This window comes from Camponotus floridanus, unplaced genomic scaffold (genome assembly GCF_003227725.1).
Source record: "Camponotus floridanus strain SB8 unplaced genomic scaffold, Cflo_v7.5 scaffold41, whole genome shotgun sequence".
Taxonomy (NCBI): domain Eukaryota; kingdom Metazoa; phylum Arthropoda; class Insecta; order Hymenoptera; family Formicidae; genus Camponotus; species Camponotus floridanus.
This window is the reverse complement of record NW_020229559.1, coordinates 791,325-816,270: the sequence shown is the minus strand read 5'-3', so window position 1 is coordinate 816,270 and position 24,946 is coordinate 791,325. Positions and strand designations below refer to the sequence as shown.

Below are 24,946 nucleotides of genomic sequence, written 5' to 3'. Positions count from 1 at the left end.
ATTTTATTTAAATTTAAATATTGAAAGAATATTTATAATATAATTAATATTTATTATATAAATTGGTATAAAATATATCAATATATATTGCTAATATTATAATATTTGCTTAATCAATTAATATTTAAATTATAATATTTAATATTAATATTAAATTAACATTTTATTAATATCTAATTAATATTTAAATTATTTTTATAAGAATTAGTATTTTTATTTGTCATATTTTATAAAAATTTAGGTGTAAAAAAGTTTCTTTTTAAAAATTATATATTTCTTTCTTAAATATTTATCTAAGACAATTGAAAAATTATTCGCCATTATTATTTTCTTAAATATTAATTATGTTGAATTGCTTTATACAATTAGAATACATTCGTTTTTTTAACAAATCACTGTTGTATACTCTACTATTGCGTTTTTACGTATCGTACCTGTAAGAAATTATAATATAAGAAATTATTTTAATCTTGAAATAATAAATTCATGAATATTATATCAGACTAATAAAGAATATTTTGGTATAAAATTTTGTTTTTATATATAAAAACTAACATTGATTTGTGTTTCATAAAACACAATCACTAAACTAAAAGTAATCATATTTTCAAAAACATATTTTTAATGTAAAAAATCGAGGCAAGAGAAACAATTAAAAATAAAATTATTCTAATATATCTAATATATATTGTACTTTATTAAAGTAAATTAACACAAGAAACACGACACGCTGTAAAATGAGATATGATCAATCGATTGGTTATGCTATTTGGAAATGTGCAAACAGCCTATTTTTGACGATAAATTCGATTGCCTCGTATTAAGGATAAATCACTCATCCATGTAATTACCATAAATACCAAATTATGATTGATTGTTAATTCAATTGCGTAATATCGCGGTGATATGGCTTATACATTATAATACCATAAATGCCATTGTCACAGAATCGTCACTTATTCTGAATAGCAAAATTTATCATATCTATATTTCTATACAAACTTTAACATCTCAATTTATTCCCGCGTTTCTTTTCTTCGAACGTATTTAACAACACGCGAAAGGCAAAAAGTTTCTTATAAACGCAAAATGGTCTCACCTTTGAAATACCTGGAAGCATTTCAACCACCTACAGTTGTTTCACTTTCTCGCTCCTGCGTTTTTCACCCCTTTGTGCCATTCTTCTTTTTTTTTCTCCGCTACGGTGATACAATGGAAAAGGGAACATTTGTTTAGAAAACGCCTTGGTAGTCGACTGTAATCTTAATGAAAAAAAACTCTCTTTCTTGTGAAATGCTTGAAAGGCTTCTTATAATTAAAATCCCCGCTGAATTTCTTAAGACAACTTAAGAATTAGTTATTCAGATGCGGCATAATGAACATGCTCTCCTACAAAATTTCAAGGTTTTCTCTCTTTAAAACCGGCATAAGTCATCCGTGAGATAACGTTACAAATTAAAGTTAATATCATTTATTAATATTGTGTTGAAATGCAAAATAATTACTTTCTAAATATCCAACACAATTTTAAAACAAGTTAGGTATATATCCTATCGAACACATAATTATAGAATAAAAATTATATATATATATATATATATATATATATATATAATTTTATAATTATATATATATATATATATATATATATATTACATTTAGCAGCATATATATAAAATTTGTTATTTTAACAGTTCTATCCATGCATAAATATCATTGACAATTTGATTATCAATCATTGTCACATTATTTTTGTACCACGTTATCAAAGATGACGATTCATTGCAATAATCATCTGTAGAATTATGTCAGCATTATTTTTTATTTATCGTACATTTTTGCTTATCGTGACCTTATAAAAAATCATACATCACTACGCGAATATTATTAATATCATGCTATCAAAATGTATTCGTATCTACAGTACGTAGATTGTAAATATTGCTTGCATCAAACTCGCACAACAGTTCTTATTGACGATAGTACTTCAATAAGTACAAACAATTATTCAAACACGTTTTATTTTCATAACATTTTCACGTCGAAATATTTTCAATTTTATTCATATGTTATATAATCTCAGGCGAGGACAAACATTAAATACAATACCTCGCACAAATGTAGATTTATTGAACTTCTGTATATAACGATATTTGTGATACGTATTTTACTCTAATTTATACAGTTAATTTCAACGTTTGTGTATTTCATTATTGTCCTTTTCGCAATTTTCTTTTTATAATAATTGTCGTTAATTGATAGCGATGCAAATAATTTGTCCAGTCTGCATTAAATCATTTACAATCGATAACATGATATCATGTAAAAATCTCTTAAAAAGACGTTGCATAGAATTTTATATAAATTTTTTTCAATTTTACAAAATTTAAACTAACTTATGAATATTCTAAAAGCTATTATATTATGGAAAAGTGCACGAAGATAATCTCTTAAAAAATTTTCCCTCTTTATTATCTTTTCCTTCTTTCTTGCAATGTCGAAAAGAATCTACTTTCATGGCAATTTGAAAAATCAGAATAAAACGAAATGATCACCATATGCCAGCTGCTTTGTTCTTTTTTCTGATTACATTCACATATATACACGCATCTAGTTTTTCTCGAAATGGTCGCATTCTCTTATCTCAAAATCATGAATAATGCACGTTCGGAATTCGCAATTGTCCAATTTATGCGGTGGAAATGTTGCACTGGGAATTCGAGTCTTACACATAGAAAATCGATCTTACTAGAACGAATTCGCCCTTTTCTTTTCGATCTATCATGCTACATAATGATGTAATCTTTATAAAAAACATCATTATTATACATCCAATTATCTTATTCTATTATAAAGTTAAAAAATACACCATAAAAAAATCTTATCTTTCAAATATTTATTGCCGACCAAATACTTTTTCCATTTGTAGCATATAAATCGAAAAAGCTTTCATTAAAACTTCTCATGGAAAAGATAATGCATATGTCACAGAAAACGTGAATTTCAATAATATTCTGCATTCTTTTTATTGCGAGAATTTGGTAAATATTAAGCAAAGAAACGCGGGCGAGCGCAAATATCGAATTTTATGAGCAGCATAAATACAGAGGAATCCCCTTCCGGCCATCCATCATGTCGCGGATGTTTTGGTCGAGGAGATGAACGAGTTACGGGACACTTTTCGGAGATTCTATGCCAAAATGTGCTGGTGAGCATTAACATTGGAAACATTAATTCAAACGATTTGTGGTGAGAGAGGCAATGCTCATAAAATGCTTAAAGTCAAAACGGTTATATGCATCTTTAATAAAGGAGATATTACAGAAAGATATGAATATTTCACTTGTTGAATTTTGTTTGATTTTTATAATGTTTTTGTATAATATATTAATGTTTACCATAGAAATAATAAAAAATTTGAAGCGAGACAAACTTTCGAAACAGTAGCATAAAATATACTTTTTAAAACTATTAAAAAGAATATTAATATATCTTTAAAAAACTAACATGTTAATAGAATCTACAATATTTGTCTTTTCGCAATATTCGATTATGCAAATATTATAGATATAGATTGTGCATCTAAGAAAAAATATTAGAAATTTATATATTATGATGACCGCGCGTTTAAATTTCAGTTCTCCTAAAAATTATGATTAATAAAAATTATGATTAATTAAATGATATTTTAAAAAATCCGATAATATAAAAATATTTCAAATCTCAGAATAAATAGAAAATAAATTTTTGTATTTTTGTATAAAATGTTTTCAATTATATTTGAGATTATTCTTATTTCTGTTTTTTATGATATATATATATATATATAAAAGAATTTCTATTTCTTCATAATAAATCTGTTTCTCATAGCTCTCTCATTAAAAAAAAAATTTTTTTTCTCGTTTAAAGTCATATTACAGGAAAACGAAATTTTAATAACAAAAAAGTTAATTTATCTTTCAAACAATGATAATTAACTTAGATCTCGATAGAAAATACACAAAAGATTTTATTCTAAATTGAATAATGTTTAACAAGGAGTGGCATAAAGACATGGTTTATTGCATTTGGGCGGCACTTTACGTTGCATTATCTCAACGTTCCTTGGATTTCCTTCACGTAGAAAAATCGCGAGCCGTAGCTTTCATAACTCATCTTCACTGAAATAAATAAGATTCTTGGAAACCGTTATAAAAGAAGAATACAATAGACACAGTCATTCGCTGCTAACTTGACTTACATTCGCGTTCGACCCTTTTGATATTCCTGCCCGAAGGAATCGTAAACTGATATTTCGTAGGGATCAAGTCCTGATTTATTCTCTTACAAAAAGGAAACAGGAACAGATATGCATTGACCCTTTAAAATTGAATATCAGGCTATGCATTTTCGTTGCACTCACAATCAGAACGAAGAGACGCGTACAGAACAACCCCAATCTCACTATTCCTATACATATAACTTTCTTCCATAGTATTGCATCTTTTTTCAATGATTCGTTTTTGATTAAATATCGATAATGATAAAGCTTGAAAAAGAATAAAAAAATAAAGAATACAAAAATCAAAAATGAGCATTCAATCTGATGCCAGGTTCTTATGTACCATTGGAATAGTTGTGTACGATTTTGCAGAAAGTTTTAATTCAAACAAGAAATACATCACTAGAAATTGAGTAATATCGATAAGCGAAAATTTATAACAGATTATACGATATATAATAATATTAGGTTAAAATAAGCGATAAAATATATTTTCTAGTTTATTATCGATATAAAGTATATTAATATTTATATGATAATTATTTAATTGTAAGCGATTTTTTAAACCAATTTAATTAATGCAATTAATTTTCTATTTAATTGCAGATATTATGCATAAATTTATTCATCCTTAATTTAAAACTAAAATACCATTTATTAAATGATAATCGATTTATTTCCTCTTGCATTCTCTTCTGAATGCTCATTTTTAATGCTCGCAATTCGCGGAATCGATGAGACTTGGAAAATAATGACTTTGTTCGTGCGGATTCATTCATTTATAATTTCTTATAAGAATGTTACTTGATAATCCGATGTTAACTGATAATCCGATGTAATGTAGAAACGTTACAAATTTCATTACAATTTTATTCCTGTTTAATATGCAATCCAAGTTTTACTAAAATGCGACTAATCTTTCACAATTATTTTCACCTTAAACTCTATTTGATTTTCCGACTTAACTCAAGAAAACTTGCCGTAATCGACGCGTCGTCGCTGACCATCCGCGCGTAGATCGATATTTAATTAAAGAGGGATCGCTGAAAAAAAAGGAAACAGATAAGTGGAAGGAAGAAAAATGTGGAAAAGATTGGAAAAACCTGGTGAACGTGAACTAAAAATGCATCCGGCCGTGCTCTTGGAGAAAACGCGCGCCGAGCAATTTTGTATCCCAGCTATTAAAGAAATCTATATATATTCGTTCGTTTCCAATAAAATCTATGTTAGACATAAATACGCTTTTGAAATATTGGACATTGAATCATATTTGTTCGTACGATCAATCTTCTGTTTAAATTTTTTTTAGATAACAATATTGAAATCAAATTCTCTTTTAGTAAAAAGAATGCGGTTTATGCATTGATAAGAAAAAATTAGAAAAATTTAAACAAAGTATTTTTATTAAAAATTTTAATCAACTGTACTTATTTCCAAGAAAGAAAATAATATAATTATTATTAAAATATTAAATGACATTCATAAAAAATATTAAATATGACAGATTAATAATTGATTAGTAGAAGAATTAAAATAAAAACAAAGTTATGGTATACATAATAAATGCATATAAAATACGAACAGAAAGCTAAATGAATTGCAGAAATTGCTGAAAAAAATAAATAATTCAGTAAACTCAGAATAATTCAATGTTAGCATCTATAACTTACAATTAGATATACATATTCATCTGCAACGAGTTTTAATTATATTATTATAAATGACTATTATTAGTTTTAATTATATTAGTATAAATGAATATTATTTTCTAACATGAAATCTCTCTTCTATATTTTTCTTAAGAAAAAATAAAAGAGAAAAATCATCGTGGATCATGGGTTTCAATGTCAGTTTTATCGAAAAACAAATTGAATTACAAAGGTATCAAGAGTGTACATACATACATATATCAATTCCGATTAATTTTTTTCTCGAGATGGACATAAAAATTAGTAGCCCGCTACAAAAACCGCATTCATCCACCAGTTGCATACGCTTTTTACTGCCGGTCGTTTGATAACAATAAAAGTCGTTGCAGAAGCTCGGATATCTGTCCAAAGCAAGAGAGGAAATTCAAAAAAGCGGAAAAGTAGGTCGCGAAAATTGGACGGGCGTGTCGAAAAATTGCGTTCGTAGGGAAAAATACATAGCGAGGAACATGACGTTTGCTTCCCAGGAATGATTCCCGGTTGGCGCCAAGTGCCCTTTAATCTATCGGGTGTCTGCGAGCGAACTGGTCTCGCAACCGTCAAAAATACGCGAATGTGGAACGCGACGAGAGAGAGAATCGCATTCTTGGCAAAATGATTACGTCCACCGTTTACGTGAATCGCAGCTGAATCGTCCACAAATTCGCACGCACGCTTCAGTCGTTCCACCGATCTTCCTCTGACGCTCTTATTACCGCGAAACCGTGTTTTCGGCACTTCGGCAAGTATAGAGACTACAGCTCCAGGCGCAAGAATTTCCGGAAGATTCTATTTGCGCGTGTTACTCGGAGCGAAGAATTTAGATAGATAAGTTATAGAGTTCGTACTTTGATGTAAACATTTTAGGAATTTCCAGTTTTCCTTCTACATTCTTTATACGCTACAAATTTACAAGTTTTTGCTCTTGCCTTTAACTTCGGTTATATTATTTAAGAGTTGTATGAAAATGTAAGAACATCTTTCTGACATTAACATTATACATCGTGTCTTAAGAAAAGCGATTAAGAATTAAACCTTACCACCTTATTATTCGCATCATTCTATATTCATAAAGTCTCATCAACGTTGATGAGCTTCAATCAACAGTTTGTTATAAATTCGCGCAGAGCATTAAATACTTTGACAAACCTCCGGAATAGGACGAGAGCTAAGAGCGAGGCATACATATCTGTAAAGGGAAGCTTCTGTTAAGGTGCTCATACATCTTCGTTAAATCTATGTCGCGCTTAGTCAACGCCCCGAGATACGCACCGGAGAGATTTCGCTTTCAAAGGAAACACAACGATATCTGTGTCCTTGCGATTTCTCATGACAGATCGTCACAGACATGCCATTTCCTATGCTCCACGATACCATTTCCATATCTACATTTACGTGTGGGGAGCCCCCTAATCGCGGCCGCGATATTTATTGGCGGCCCGCTATTACAGAAGCGACAATTTGTCATTCCGCTGTATTAATTACATAGGCTCTCTTGTGTAGATAAGGGTACTGGAAGCAACCTGTTTGAATCGAAGCTGTCTCCGGTAAATTTTCAGATTAATTGCTGCCGGGCCAATCAGTTCTTGTTTGCAATTAATAATGATATACACACGTACGCGATCTTTGTCAGTTGTCCAGGATCATTTATACACTGACTATCATCCAATAAACGGAATTCATGCAATATAATAATATATATGCGTATACAATTTTTATTGAAATGCGAAATATCGTATGCGAATTATTTTTTATATAAATTTAATTGAAACAATCCAAAGAGAGAACTCCAAAAAAGAACTCGTGTTTAATTGACAGTTGCTGTTGTCTGAAGAAATAAATAAAATAAGAAAAGACTTACTACTTTGTCGCCCAAATTTCGCACGCGGCATGGTAGATATGCGGTATGTCCTACAAATGCACTGACGTTCGCTGCTGTCGGCTCGAAAACGGTCAAATCTTCCATCAAATCATTAGTGGCATCGTTTACATGCCGCTGCGTACCTTCCTTGAATGTTTCGCGTACATGTGCTGCCGCTGAAAAGAGAATAACGTTCTGACAAATGACATGATCTACGCTTAATCTATTTTTCAATCTTATTAAAATTGTAAACAAGAAATAATTGTTGCTAAGCAAAATATTATTAAATAAAAAAGTAATAAAATTGCAGAAGGGTTATTAAATCTCTGACATGATCTACGCTTAATCTATTTCTCAATCTTATTAAAATTATAAACAAGAAATAATTGTTGTTAAGCAAAATATTATTAAAAGTAAATAATAAAATTACAAGAAGGTTATTAAATCACAGATTTAAGAAAGAACTTGTTTTCGTGTTCATGACTTAATCACACGTGTTGCATATGTTGAGCATCGCGGGGAGGCATGAGAAATGTTCTATCTTTCGTGAAACTTGTATGCGAATTCTGGACAGGAAACCAATGCTCGCCAACGTCTCCCGCGAGAACACAACTCCAAGTCTGCTGCGAGCGACTGCTGGATGTACTACTTACAAGATACCAGAATCCAAGTGCATTATAACTGGCAAGTAGCGAACTGGCGCCGAGCGAGCAAACTCAGCTCATTTCTTAAGCGTAATACGCTCTTCGACGTTTCGGTAGAATATCTTATGGAACATAGCTGTGCACTTTGCTTCATTGTACATGCTCGTTTGTATCTCTATAGAATTCTGCCTATCTTCTTCTCGCTTCCCCCTGCCACTCAGCGTCCCTTTCGTCATACTACGAAGAATAATCCAGCGTACTTTAGTGACAATGTATATGCTCGTTCTCATGATAGTGAAAGACATTACATGTATACACGATTTGCAGCAAACGACGTGTATTTTGTCGAGAATGCGTTCGCTAGCAATTTTATTTGCAAAATTTTCTCAACAAAGAATATTGCTGGTAATAAGAAAAAAAGAGAACGAGAAATGTTTTATGTTTAATCAATAACATGTTTTTATTGGCTCACTCGTGGAATTGATCTGAGTGAGTTTGCGGTAAAAGTGATTGTTTGGATGTTTTTGTAAAAACTTGTTTTTTAATAAATTAGATACAAGTTTATACGCTTTTATCATTATTACTCGTTTTCGTGCGTACACGTTTTTATAATCAGAGTTCTCCTGACCACCTCTACATTTCAACTATGACACAAAAACAACTATTCATGAATACAGAAAAAGTTGTTTTATAATATACTCTTTTTTATGTATTTTATATGTTATTCCTTCACGCATTACAAATTTATAAATTTATATTTTTGCGAGAATTTGTGCACAAAATATTGTATAAAAATACATGTTTCGAAATTAACTGCGACGCAATTTATGAGATGATGATGTGCAAGTTAATAAAAGAATGAGTATTTTTTAAGTCTGCTTTGCGCGTTCGTATAAATTTGCTTCACGTAGCAACAAAATAGACTCGATTCGCATATATTCTTCTCTGCAAGTCATAGAATTTATTTCAAACATGCATGTCACGTAAAACAAAGACGTAGTATAGAAGCAAAAGTTAAAGTTTCGAACGATTTCAATTTTAAAATATTATATAGTGTACGTTATTCAAATTGTGTGTGCATACAAAGTAACCGCAAACATCATTTCAATCACAAAAAGAAATAACTTAGTTAATTTAAAATTCAATTAAAAATAATATAAAGGAAATTGTTGTTATTATCATATTAATATTATTATTATTATATTAATATTATTATTATTATTATTATATTATTATTATTATATTAATATTAGTATTATATTAATATCTTTATTCAATCTATTCATGGAAATTATACTATCATACTTCATTATTTAACAAATTTTCTATCTAGCATTATGCAAAATAATCAGGTGTTTTTAATTCAATATTAAATTTCAAATTGGAGATATTTTTCTCTCTTATTTAATATAAAATCTTTATTAAATGGTATATTTGCATAATCTCGAAAAACGTTAGCTTTATATTTTACTTATTTCTAGCTAATTCATTATTTTTATTCTTAATGCTTATTATATCTTTCTAGCTTTTTGAGATTTTTATCTACTACTCAAACACGTGTTGTAAAACTTCAAACTTTTAAAAAAACTCTTCGAAATAAGCATTCAAATAGCTATACGGATTATTCTCTACTTAATATACTTTCGGAACGCTTAGTATATTCTCCATCATCATCAATCATCATCAGATTGAACGACGATACTCATTGGTGGTTGACAGGGATTGATCCGAAAGGAAAGTTTGTAATAGAAACTACGAGTTGACTATACGAATCCGCTAATGTACAAAAAAAAAATCAAGAATTCTAGAACTCTTTGAGGGACATTTGAAACTCTAATAATTTAAAAAATAGGAAGCCAATTTCACAGAGGTTATTGCATCAGAGACATAAAAATTACAAAAAATAATTTCCGTGCATAGTATAAATCGCGAGATAAGACATCTTGGTTTAAGATAAATTACCAAATCTTTAAGATAAATCACCCTTGAAGCAAATAAACATTTATTTCAATCTATTGTTACATTATGTCATCGTTGTCCATTTTATATCGCGACATTATATTTTATATAATGTCCGAACTATGAATAAAAAGATATCTTTTATTGCGACCCAAAAAAGACAAACACTTGCCAATCATTGTCCTCTTTTTGACCCTCGAGCGCGTGCAATCTGATAAATTTAATTGGATGAACCTGCATGCGGCATGAGAGTAAATCCACGGTGAATGCGGCGAGGATTGCGAGGGGCTTGAAACGCGGACGGCTATCGAATTATCAAACGAATCTGCCCAGAACAATCCGCTGACATCGTAACTCGTTGAGTTAACCATTTCGCATAAACAATGCTCTCTCCAAAAGTCTGCGATTTTCTCTTTCAATCTCGACAAACATTATAATTCATTCATTATTGTCACGCATAATCTTTATCTGCCATTATTTAACGCTTTGCATAAAAGTATTGTGTAAAGTGCAATTTAAAAATACACTTTATATTATGTAAATAAATATATATATGACAAAAATTGTAAATTTGTTTAACACTTGTAAGTCCATTTTTAAGTTAAACATTTAATCTTATAAATTTCTTATAATATTATAATTTACTATAAAAAACAGAATTATAATAATTTTTATGCATTCCACAAGTGTTTCGACATCCTACAAATTATATTTTAAATATGAAACGTGCACGATCAAGTATTAGAAACATATCAGTGAAATTTACAATTTGGAAGTTAATATTAACTTAGTTTATATGAACATCTTCGTTTACTTGGCTCGAGAATCGTGAGTAAATATTAGTTTGGTTCCATCACTACCTCCCACCATCCCTCTTGTGGTGCGATAACGCCCGTATACATACCCATTCCACTGACGTTATACAAATGACCAACACTCTACCCCTTTACGCCTTCACCCTAATAACATGGAGTAAAGTCCTACCACCCTTCCTGATAACTTCAGATTAATTGACAAAAAGCTACCGTCACAAATAAGGATGTACATTACCTGAAAATGACCCTGCAACGTCATTATCCCCGTCTCTACATCACTTTCAATGGTTTTTCCGGTACATAAATTAGACGAAGGAATTAAAGTAATTTTTAAGCCTCAATTTTTAAAAAAATATATTTTTTAAATATAAGGCAACGTCTCTCTCTTTTTTAAAATTATTTCTAAAACTACTATGCATAACGTTGCACGTTGAAATAAATAATAGTTCCAGTATATTGCATTCTTTAACATAAATTATATAATCTCTTACGAAATCTCTTTTTCCTTTACATATGCATCTTGTATATATTAAATAAATCAAAGTGGTGCCAACACATTTAAAAGCAAATGCATGATATGAATCACTCCAGGAAATTTGCGGAACAATTTCGACCACTCTCTCTTCCACAAATATATTTCTGTTAGATACAGTAATAGTTTCGCGTCTGACTACAGCCATCCGTTTCTACTCGTCGCGAATCCTCGACAAGCGCCACCTCGGCAAGAGTCTTTACAACCCCTATGTGAATAGTCACTTGCCACTTTTTTATCCCGAGGGCTTTTTTCCTTCCGTAATATTATAAACTGTGCGCGTAAATGTGCCGTAAACTAAGATTGCTGCTCCCCGCCATCATCATTATCATTTCTGTGACCGGAGACATTTTTCTTCTTAAAAACACCGATAGGCAAATCCTTTAAAAGGATCCTTTAAAAAGATCGAGAAAGAATGAAAATCCACACGTGTAAGCCCTAGTTTCGTTTTTATCGGCGATAAAAGCGCCTGGTTATGCCAGAAAAATAATATCACACCGATGGCTGTAGTTTCAAATAAACGTGCTTAAATGAAACGCTTTAAACGCGTTCGCGTTTATTATGCGTGTCACCTGTTTATGAATATTATTCTAACTACAGCTATGTGATAATTTAATGATTAGTACCGCTAAATTTGCAACAAATAAAACTAGATGCGAAAACGTATTGTGGCCGAATATTTTTCATGCTGCTTAATAAACGAAAGTATTAAAGCATATCTTCTCTCTTTGTTTTTTTGTTTAATATGAATAATTAATTCTTTTGCAGCATAAAGCGTTGACATAAAACTGTTCTTTTTTTATGTGTGAAATGTATACACATAAATGCTCGGGATTTTTACAAAAATTATCATCAAGATTCTTAAATGTATCTGTAATAAAATTAATTTATACGTAAATAAAAAAATCAATGCAATTTTTTATTACTTTTATACTCCAAGGGATAAGTGTGAGATAGGAAATAGCTATCTCTAGAGACATTTTCGTAAATTCTCATGTGAAGTCACAATTACTATAGAAGAGTAACATAACGTCCCACAAATTGCCTACGCACTAAATCTTCTTGGACTACTTCCTTCCAGATCCCACCTTTCTTACGAAGTTCCTAATTCGCGTGTTCGAGCGACCGACATTTTTATTTCTTGGAAGCATTATCTAGGTTTTCCCCTGGCATATTTCTTCCCAACGCGCTTTTCTGGACCGCTAAATCTCTTAACACGGCTGACGTGCAGCATTTTAAAATTTATGCGTACAAACAAAAATAAATTTTGATTCGATTAACAATTATGTCCTCAGAATTCATGTATATATACACAGTAAAAAATTGTGCGTTCATATGTTGAAATTTTCTTGTGTTATCACGTTTTGATTAGTATTTCAATGTAAAATTAACATACAATCTATATGTTATTATTTTTATAATGTTTTCATGTGTTATATTTATGTCAACTTCATAATTTAACACTTTGTATATGTTTCTTAGAAATGGAATATTATTTTGAGTATTTTTAACATAATCATTTTAAACAATCAACATGTCTCAAAGTCAATTTAATATTCTAAGAAAAGTTAAAGTGAATCTTCAAATAATCTTGAACTTTCACATACAAAAATAATTTACTAAAATCAAATGTTTCTATTACAAATAATTTAAATTAAAATAATTACTATTATATGTTAATGTTCAACATTTCTTACAAATTATTGTAATTATTTTTTCATGTAATTTTTAATTAATTTGTATGTTATTGTGTCAATTATTTAATGTTTTTAATTTGTCAATAAGTAACATACGACGAATGAATTATTTTAACTTGAAATTTAGAATAGACTTTCTGGGACATGTGAAAAATGTTATAATTAACATTTTATTTTTTACTGTGTATATATATATATATATATATATATATATATATATATATATATTTAGAAGTAAATTTGAATATTTTAAATATAATAAAATCAACTTCAAATTAAAGACTAATTTTGCAAAATTCAACATTTATAAATCTAAATATTTTCAAACAAATACACATCAATGTAAATGTTTAATAGCGAAAAACTTTCCAATGTAGAAAATTGATAAAACTGTCCAATGCAGAAAATTGATAAAACTGTCATTTTTTGACAGTTGAATTGAATCTTGATTAGTGTATTCCATTCGTCTCATTTCGAATCATATGATTCGCATATATTGCTTCTATTGTCTTACGAACATTTACGACATACCAAGAAGTACTATACGATATTTCAACCATATCATAATGCACATATCCAAACGAACGCAAGTGCGAGCAGTAAGCGGGACGACCTTCCCATGTTTCATCCAAAATACACTTAGATAAACACGTACGCAAACGGCGCACTCGGGCGGGGAACAAATCTCTGCGGCGGAAAAAAAAGAAAGAAAAAGGACAGGGGAAAACAAGAGAACTGCGTAACTCCGAAATTATCCAGTGACACGTTGACACAGTGGCGCACTGCCACGCAAACCCTTCTATCCGCGTGCACCCCAACATCGCCTCTCGAAGGTCCGCCTACGATGTGGCGACTGGCAGCATGACCGCAGTTTACGAGCGTTGCGGCGAAAATATATGATCCTCGCGGTGGTCTAGCGCGACCGTAAACTTTCGTCCTCATTGTTTCGAGCAGGAAAACCAGAAAAGGCCGCGGTCCGGAGCAGCCTCCGGTTCAAGGATTGTGCAGCGCTTCTCCCTTCGCCTTCTTCCTCCCTTTCCCTTCCTCCGATGCGACGTGCGAGATTAACGACGAGATTATTTCATTGGTTCTCGCTGAAATGATGTTGGACCGCTCTGCGACAGTGTTCGATTTCGATGAAATTTATGACGGCGTGCAACAAAGGCAAAATCCGGCGAGGAATAAAATTTTACTGTGCTTAAGGGATGACACAATCGCAAAAAGAAAAATTATTTTTAAAATATACTTAATTAAATATATTGAAATATTGAAATATATTTAAATATATTGAAATATATTTAATTTAAACATATATGTCACGATCATATATAATAAAAGATATATTATTAATTTAACGCTGAATCTCTCAAAATATATTTTAAAATATGTCATTTAGATGGCAGGAAATATAAAAACAATTATGTGTATGGGGGATCACCAATCAGTGTAAAACTTTTCACATATATTATGTTCTTCCTCTTTAAATAAAATCTTCAATTATTATGTGTAATCCTAGAAATATAAGAATTACTTAAATTGTATCCACTGTCATCATGATAAAATTTAATCACATCATGATAAAAATTAATTATTGTATTAATAAAGTTAAGAAGAAAATTATTTTAAATTAAGATATATTATTAGGTAGAGAAAACATAAATGTATTAAATAATTTACCGCCCAAATTATAAATATAACTTTTATAATCCTGGAATTGTCTATGTAAATAATTGATATGTATAGAAACTGCTAAAATATGCGTATTTCTAAAAAAAATGATCGAATTTTATGATTATTATAAAGTGACTTCAAAAGATGTTGCATGAACTGCATTTGCGTAACTGCACACATGTACGTTCAATATACAGACACGCCTATTTAGACACTTCAAACAGGCGTGGAGGTAATGGAAGCACTTCGCGTAGTGCTCACTATCAGGTACCATTTCGGCAGAAGTGCCATAACGATACTTAAAGCGGAAGTATACTCGACGTTCAACGCGATATAAATTAAAGTGTGATTTTTCATTAGAAAAATGATATGATATACCTTAAATTTATCAAAAAATTTATTGTGTTTCGCAGTTTACACATGTACATTTCTAAGTAAAAAATTCTATTTAAAAAACAGAAATTTCTCTGTAAAAATAAAATAGTCACGTAATTATTCGAGTAAAGCAATTAACTGATTTATACAATTTCTAAAATTCAATTTTCAATTGATCGAAAATTAAAATACAGTTTATTTGTTATTTTTTTCTTCATTATTTTTTACGCATATGGTAAAAGCAAGAGAATTGAAATAATCTGCAAAAGTGTGAGACCAGATGGTCGTTGCAGCATAAGGAAAGTTAATTTCAACCAATAAGAAGACGACGATTTTCATATAAAAGTTTTGCAACGCTTTCGCAATAACCTCAGTTAGATTTTTCAAAATCTTCGAGTACTCAACACACTCCTAAGTCTGTCCCGCTTCCATTGCGGAGGCGTTGACGGCTCAAGACTGTTTCCAATTTGATGTCGCGGGCGAATATAATTTTTCTTGCCTTGCCGGCACGCCAGCAACTTCAGAAAACCGTTTACGAGCTTAAGCCGCCCCAGTTAGAGATAGAGTTCTTTCGCACAGGCGGTAACTTCCGGTTGCCGTCGACTTTGCTTGAATTTACTCCTCGTTTTACGTATGACGCGTATAAAAGAAATTTATTCTATAAAAGCAAACACACGAATAAATAGCAAAATTTTATTTTGTGTTTAATTTAAAACAAATTTTAAGATTTATATCATAAAAATTAATTGCTGATTTACGTAATAACCCTTTTGCTTAGAAAATATTAATTCTAAATTTACCTACATCATTGAAGGCTAATGCGCGCAATATTGACAAGATAACTTGTAAATATATATAATATGACGTGTCATATTATAGTATAGTATTTTTCCAATATATATAATATGACGTGTCATATTATAGTATAGTATTTTTCCAATTAGATTATTTATTATTATATAACAAAAAAGATTGCTGTACAATGCCATTCAATTGGAAATAATTTTGAAATGCCAACGTGTCGGCATTGAAAGAAAATTCACGTTTTCATAGACACCACTATTAAGCATCGAGTTGCTGGGAGAAAAAGGATTACATTTCTGCGAATTGAGAATGGCAGGATTGTGTGATATCTGCATTCACTAAATTCTTACGCGTAATAAGTACACCACACGTGCTCCACGTATGCGATCTATTTGATCTCTTTCATTTCTGATTATCTGTGACAATTTAACAGATATGGCTCATTATTTAATATGATTTTACCTCCAATTTTTAATATTATGAGACTATTTAAACTTTCTACATTTTACCCTAATATAATTTGTTAAATATTATTTGCAAAAAAATTATATTTCTATAGCTAAATATTAATAAGATATGATAATAAAAAAACGCTAACAGTTGACAAGTGAGTTTTATGAATCAAAATAAAGTTGTTACAAGAAATGGAACGCGCTGTTGCAAGACAAATATTTTTTATTTTAATATTTAAATTTATATACTTTTATATCTAAATATTTTTTATATTTTATACAAGGTCACATATTATTATAATAATTCGCGTATATATATACTATATTCTAATATATTTCTTATATTTTATTCATTCCAAGATTTATATTTTATTAATTTATATTTTAAATTTATATTTATATTTTAAAAATTTTAATGTTTATTTAATACATCTATTTTTTACACGCTCTAATATATTAAAGGTGAAACAGTGACAATCACAATCTCGCAATAATGTCATAAAGCAAAATCCTTCTCGTATCGGTATCTTTAAATGGATTCGGCTGTCAGTTTTATATAAGATATAACGCCATAAAAACTTACGGCAAATATTCTGAGAACCATGGGTGACTGGGCGAGAGACGCAGGGAAAAGGATATGCGTGACCCCATTTGTCGAGATCATAATGCGTAAATCCACTTTTTTCCGCATATAGTGCTATCATCTTTGAATTGGCTCCCTGTGAAAAATGTAAAGAATTTTCCGCGTGCGATTGAAGAGAGATATTTTTGGAGAGTAAACCCATATGTATAAATAACATACTCAAAGGTAGCTAGAACTAATTTCATCATATGCCACAGTAATTAATTAATTTTTATAAGAATTATTATAACACTTGGGCTACATTTATTGTCTGAAAATTACCAAAATACATCTAACTCAATAATTTAATAATAATAATAATAATAATAATAATAATTTAATAATAATCAATGTCAAATGTTTTAACGTCAAAAGTTTGTAGTTTAGAATTCTAGAAAATAATGATGAAATAAATATCGGATTAATAATTATGTTTGCTATAATATAATTGGCTATAAGTCGATTATTAAAGAAGAGCGAAAGAAGCGAGAATTCTCTTAGGAATTTACCACAGTCAAGTAGAGAAACGATCCGGAAGGAGGACTGAAACCCAAATTATCCTGCCAAGAACAATCTTGTACTCGTGCAAACGCGAAGTAATGTGGCGAAACTGGCGAATTTCGTCGGACGCGAGAAATTTCATTTCATCAAGCAGAAACACAGAGGTTGCCTGAATTACGCGGTGTTTATAATCCGTAACACAAGCTAGTGCAATGAGAGATACCGCGCGGGTGTATACCGTTAGTAATATGCCTGCAAACACACATGCCAAACACGTGGTATTCCTCGCTAAGCATGACCATTTCTTGGAAACGTTCCTCCCATTTGATTCATCGAGATGGACGATTTCGTGACAGCTCTTAAGAGTTGCTTAATGCCCTTTTAAATTTTGCGGGGGAAAATAAAGTTCCACAGAAAACTGACTTCTTAAAATAATACATTACGCTTTCTTTTGTCATGCACGTGTGTTTACTAGATTTAAATCTGAATATAAATCTGTAGGTATATTAATGGAAAGAAAGAGCTTTTATAACGGATACCACATTTCAAGAAGTGATGCATGAAGATTAAAATAAATGGACTTTAAATAAATGGAAAAAGCTCTTGTATTCACTACCGTGTCTGCCAAATTTACCAACCCGAGGTAGATAAGAAAAAAGATATACAGGGTAGAGAGTAGAAAAGAGAATAAGATTGACGTGTCGCTTTAAAGGCACGAAACGAGATCTTGGACTCTAGAAAATGTATGAGAGAAAAGAAGCTGCAAAGAGGACATCCGACCTGCTAATAAAACTGAGCTGCAGCCGATCTCCCAACTTTCCAGGTGCAACGTATAATATAGGGAAAGAAACGGAAATGGTAAAAGAAGGAACGAAAGCTTCCAAGAAGAGACGGAAAAACAAGAAGAGAAATTCCACTGCACGATTTGCTCTTTCTTGGCTCGTGAGACTCGTGCGACATTTACGCACGCGTGGGAGCACATGACATATGTCGTGCGAAAAGCATATGCATTAACGATTTAATCAAAAGAGTATGTTTGTAAAACTCATGCATCAAAATATTCCTTAATTTATGTTAATGTCAAAAGTTACAAACAATATATTTTGTATATTAATTTTTAATTTTTACACGATAAAAGTTGTTTCGTTCTTTGTTAATGTTGATTAAACATAAAGTCTAAGATTTATGTCGCTCAAATTGTAAATTAAGGTATCAATATAATCGCGAATTATAAATAGACGTAAAATTAAAAAAAATCTATATAATAAATAATTCTGTTGACATTTTTATTATCGAATTACTTATATATTTAAAAAGCATAATAAAAGCAACTTAAGAAGCTTTTTAAAAGAAAAAACTAAAAATATATTGTTCTTTCGCACACAAAAGTTTTAAAAACGTAATTTCACAGATAAGTTATGACGCTTCGCTCGACATAAAAAGCAAGCAATAAAATATGTTTATATGTTTATGGTTAACTATGACTTCTTACATTTCCCGTATTGCCCAGCGGGCCCTACAAAACGCGCAGTTCGCCCGCAAAAACGTGCTTTGTACTAAATCTCTGAATTACATCGCGCGCGATAAAATCAAGCGTGTCACCCTATATACGTACGTAAGTTTGTGTCCGTGAGCACATTTCGCGCATGGTCGCCAGGAAGTTACGATAATGTTTGCCTGAGCATTAAAAACGAAGGAGAAAAGAACACGACGACGTAGGTGGAAAGAAAGAAAATAAGATAAAGATAGGAAAAAGGACGATACCGCCAGGAGAGGATGCGATGAGAAAAGTGAAGTGGATCGCCAAGAAACTTGAAAAATGCGACGAAGGCGAGGGATATCTTTCAGATTGATACGTCCAATACTTGATTCACGATCGTGTTTTCAGAGAGAAGAACTCGCTCGTGCACGCATTAATCGTAATCCAAATTTTTATTAAACAGATCGGATACTGCGATATCTCGATAGCTGTCTGCGAAATGTGATAAAAAGATTTTTCTTCATTGGTAGTGAAGTTAAATCGTTTGATTGCGCCATGATTACGCTTCTCGCACGTTAATTGAACAATTTTCAACAACTCTTTATCAATCTCGAGAGAGAGAGAGAGAGAGAGAGAGAGAAATACTATTTTTCCATTTCCATTGTAACTTTTAATTACTTTTGCTACTAATTAAATAGCCTTTATAACCCTTTGTCATTTTTCATGTTCTTTATTAGTCATGCGATAAAATTGCAAAAGCGACATGTTCTTCTCAATTATTCGTGCAGATTTTAATATAATAACAATTTATTTCGATATTTTATTAAAACAGTGGAATATTGAATAAAAGAGATCTTAAACGCGTTATTATTGCCTCTAAAATGTCATAAAGTTCAACTTTCGTGCACGTTGCGATTGCAGAATGTCAAAATGATTTCCCGACAATGAGTCTGGGAACTCTTTTTCAACGCTTTTTGACGCATCAATTTTCGAAGTTACGTGCAAATCGAACTTCTGCGGAAACACGCCGGAATTTCGAATTGCGCGAAGCGACGCGACGGATAATGGTCGAAGAAAGTATTACATCTCGCCGGAGTCGTCGCTCTCCGACCTCAATTTTCTCTCATCCGCGGTTTCGGCGGTTTATTGAAAAAGCTCAGCGAGTATGGCGTCAAAGTTCACAATCCGTTCGGAGTGCGGCGTCTAACCGAAGCGACAAATCGAAAACTGAATCTCATCTCGGTCCCGCTCGCGTTTCATGAAAAATCTTGGTGATCTCGTCTTTACCATTCTTAATATTAAGCGAAAACAAGTAGGATCTTAATTCGTGATATTTTTACAATATGATTACAGTCTAAAACAACGCCTGAAAATTTATTATATGTAACCTTAACATAATCATTTATATATCTTTTCTTTAATTTAACAAATTTTACTTTTAATATGATTATTAAATACAATATTATTTATATTATAGATTATTAAATGATACTTTACTTGATTGTTTATCTCATTATTAAAATTAACCAATACATTTTAGACTAACAACATGTATTTTATAAACACATACAGTAGAGAATGATTATGAATGCATGCATATTTATAATTAGATATTTATAATTATAATCAAAATGAGATATTATTATAATTTGTGTTTGTTTTATGCATTATTATTATACCATGTTGAGAATATATTATTTGGAACACTTAATTATAAGCAATAAATTGATAAACTTGTATTTAGTAATATCTATTTGCATATATAATATGATAAATAATCATATATTTGCATAATATTAATATTTAGTGTAAAAGCGGCATTTTATAGTAGACTTGCATTTTTTTTCATTATAATTTTTTTATGATTTGATTAAATACATTTGATTTCAATAACATATTTGATGTTGAAAGTAAAATACGTGCGATATATCGAACGAATCTAATTGGCGGATATAGGGGAGAGACCCCCTATTGCTGTCTCTTGTTGATTGTATGCATAATACGCAAAGAACTATTAACGACAATTGTTCTCTTAAAGTGAAGTGCGAATTTTAAGGCCGTGATGGTCTGTGATCAAATAAAAATCCGGCAACACGATCAATATCTTTATTTCTGTATTATTATGCATATACTTAAAAATTAACTAAATATAAAAGAAATAAGGACTTTACTTTTTTTAACAATCATAAAAAATTAAAATCGATGAATTAGAAAATAAAAATTTGAATATTATTCGAATTTCCCAGAAGCGAAATTTTGTAGAGCTCAGTGTAAACGATAAATAAAAATCTTGCACATGAAAACATTAACCTTTTAAAGATAGAATGATAAATAAATATTCCGACGGATATCGCGACAGAAATGTAAATGTCGATCGTTGTCTTAGAAAAATATACGCGTAACACGAACGCAGAGATACCGCGTCGTGCAACTTACGATGCAGAAACGCACCATAATATGTCAAATTAGTCGTAAAGCGAAACGCGTCGACGGGGTTTATTTGTGAGTCTTTGTAGGATTAGTATGTGAGTCCAGAAAGCGGAAGTCGCAAAACGAAAAAAGAGCTTCACGGTGGCGCCGAGTTCAGCGTGCTAGCGAAAGCTCTGTGACAAATTCACATGCAGAATAAATTATATCCGACTTTGTATATACGCGCGGCGCCGTGTTATATTCAACAGTAGTCTTTGCATTCATTCCTCCTTATATGTCGAGCACTTTTTGACAAGCGAGAATATTTTATTAGTATGTTCATAAATCAAAGCTTTTAAAGTTAAAATTAAAAGTTAAAATTTTTCAATAATTATTGTTATAAAAAATCACTTTTTTATTAAAAGTCACTTAACTCGTCAAATTATTCATATCAACGATGTTTGTTAAACATGAAAAAAATCAGGTTTCAGTTAATATTTGTTTATTGAAATTTGAAAGAATTCGATAAGAACATCCATCGAAGCTTTATTTTCCCATTGAGCATTTTTATAACGCATCCATTCATAATTACGCGTCATTAAATATAAATAATGACACGGGGATCTCAGCAAATACTTCGTTAAAAAACGCGTTCTGGGCCTTATGCCTGGAATGTCGCTTACTGAGTCATTTTTCACGTTTGTACGAACGCCATGGCAGCGCGAATGCATAAAACGACAACAAGAAACGTACACGTCCGACTCCATCAGCCAGGCCGATGGAAGAAACCATGGCAAATGCTTTCCGGAAATCCATTGGCCCGTCAGCGGGCGCGTATCGGAGCTGAAATTGTCGAAGGAACGAAAATAAAGACAGAACTCTCGCGTACGGTCAGAACGAAGGTAGATTAATGAAAGGATTTTTATTGCCTGCACGGAGAGATTTTTAAGAAATTTTCTAAGAAATGTAGGATAATTTGAAACAGATAGCGTTAATTTTGAAATCGTCATTGAATAATCGTCGAGTGATGAACTATTAAATACATTCATATATAACTACAAGCTTTTTGAAAATTACAAGTTATAACCTCTTATAAATTAATTATTTTTTATACAATGTAAATTAATTTTATGTATATTAATTTTAATGTATATTAATTTTATACAATTTAAATAAACATTTAGGTCCCAGCAAACTGAGCATCTAATCTATTTCTCATTATTTCGTGTATTGTTCTGCAAATTCACAAATTTAAAGAGTCAATTTTTTAAATCCTTTAAATTGATTATAGATATATGTTACAGATATTTATTTTTATTCCGTTATCGTAGTTTTTGTATTAGTTACATGCAAACAACGTACTCTGCAATTTTACAAATAATTGAATCAGAGGTTTAATCATTTCCACAATTCCAACAGCGATACATACAGTTCAATGGTACACGCGCTTGAAACACTACATATTCTATGAACAATGCTCGGAAAATTATGGCAATACAGTACAGACTACACAATATATGCTTGGCAATCTAGTATTCATATGAATAGTAAATAGAAGGCTGTGACGGTATTCTCTAATAAATAATAATAATAGAATTTTGATAAGTAACGTGATGAGTAATACGATTCTGATTAAGATGAATTATATTGCAACATTCTACAATTAGTGATCAATCCAGATACTGAAGAGAGGAGCTAATTTTATTTAATTTTAAAAGAGAGCTAATTTCATTTAATTTTAAAAGAGAGAGAGAGACAACAACATAAAATTTTATCGAGATCGAATTATGCTCGCAATGTCGAATTTTAAAATGTATCCCATAGAGAATTTTAGATATTCTTTGCTAAAACATTGTTCGACTTAAAATATCGATTTAAAAAAAGAATCTTAAAACATGAAAAATATATTTTTCTTTATTTTTTTGAAAGAGAACGCGAGATTTTATTTATTTCCTTCGTTCTATTAACGGATCGTGACAAGCCAGTATTTATAGACTGTCTCAATTCATCCAGCGACAATTCGTTATCGTTCGCACTATAATTTTACCACAATACCAAAGTTTCCCCTAACTAAGCGTCCCTAAAATGTCCATCACATGTCCTTTCCAGCATGCAGAATTCGCGAGTCCCATCATCTATGTCAATCGAATTCCAGTCACGCGCATAGACATCGATCTAACGTACCGTAATTAATCTATAAATAGCATGGAACGGTGGTGTCACAAGGACGAAATGGGGATTCGAGCGAACTTCGTCGACGAGCCTGGGAAAGGGCTTGCCAAGCCCTCGCTGGCAAGCACTAGACCGATACACGGATTGTAACCCGTTAACTCGACTGTGCTACTGTGATTTAGAGGCATCTCGCGTGAATGTGTCGCGCGCGAATACGGATCTGCTGCGACAAACGAATGTTTTCCTGTTTATGTGAAGTCGCATCCCCGATGAATCGACTGCGGGACTCCACTCTTTTTCACTTAACCACTCTTTTTCTCCGCGTTGTATCGATGTCTAGTGCGCCCGATTCGTTCCAGTTTTATCGACACTTTCATAGGATTTCATGGCACAATTAATACATCAGTAACATCAGAATTAAATCTCTTTTAAATTTATTTGAATGCATTCGGAGAAAAGATAGATTTCAAGCAAATGATTCGGAAAAAAGATAGATTTCAAGCAAATGATTCGGAGAAAAGGTAGATTTCAAGCAAATGATTTTGCTTCAATCGACCAAAGAGTGAGTATTTCGAAAAATATAACTAAAGGAAATATTTGTTTATACTTGAAGACAAAATATTCGTCTCTATTATTAAAATATTATTAGAAATACTATTCATTTCTATTATTAAAATATTATTAGAAATACTATTCATTTCTATTATTAAAATATTATTAGAAATACTATTCATTTCTATTATTAAAATATTATTAGAAATATTATTAGAAATATTGAATGAAAAGATATATATGATAAAAATTAGATGTTACGTATTTGTTTAATTAATTGTTTAAAATTATCTGTTAGCTTATTTAATATTTTTCTTAACAGCGATGACTTTGATATATCAAAATATGTAGTATATTTGTGCTTTATATTCTTAATTCAACACAAATTTTTATGTTAATATCTTATATTAATATTAAATTAAATTTCGCTTCATATAATCTATTTCATGTA

The 24,946-nt window shown here is 30.9% G+C and overlaps 1 protein-coding gene across 9 annotated transcripts in view; it reads right to left on the bottom strand.

The window, feature by feature from the left end:
• LOC105258840 (zwei Ig domain protein zig-8) overlaps positions 1-24,946 on the bottom strand; it is a 108,536-nt gene that overhangs the window by 63,533 nt on the left and 20,057 nt on the right. For all 9 annotated transcript variants that reach the window (XM_025411644.1, XM_025411642.1, XM_025411646.1 and 6 more), the window contains exon 4: positions 7,811-7,986. In XM_025411644.1, the coding sequence (XP_025267429.1) occupies positions 7,811-7,986 (176 nt within the window). The remainder of the gene's footprint in view (positions 1-7,810; positions 7,987-24,946) is intronic.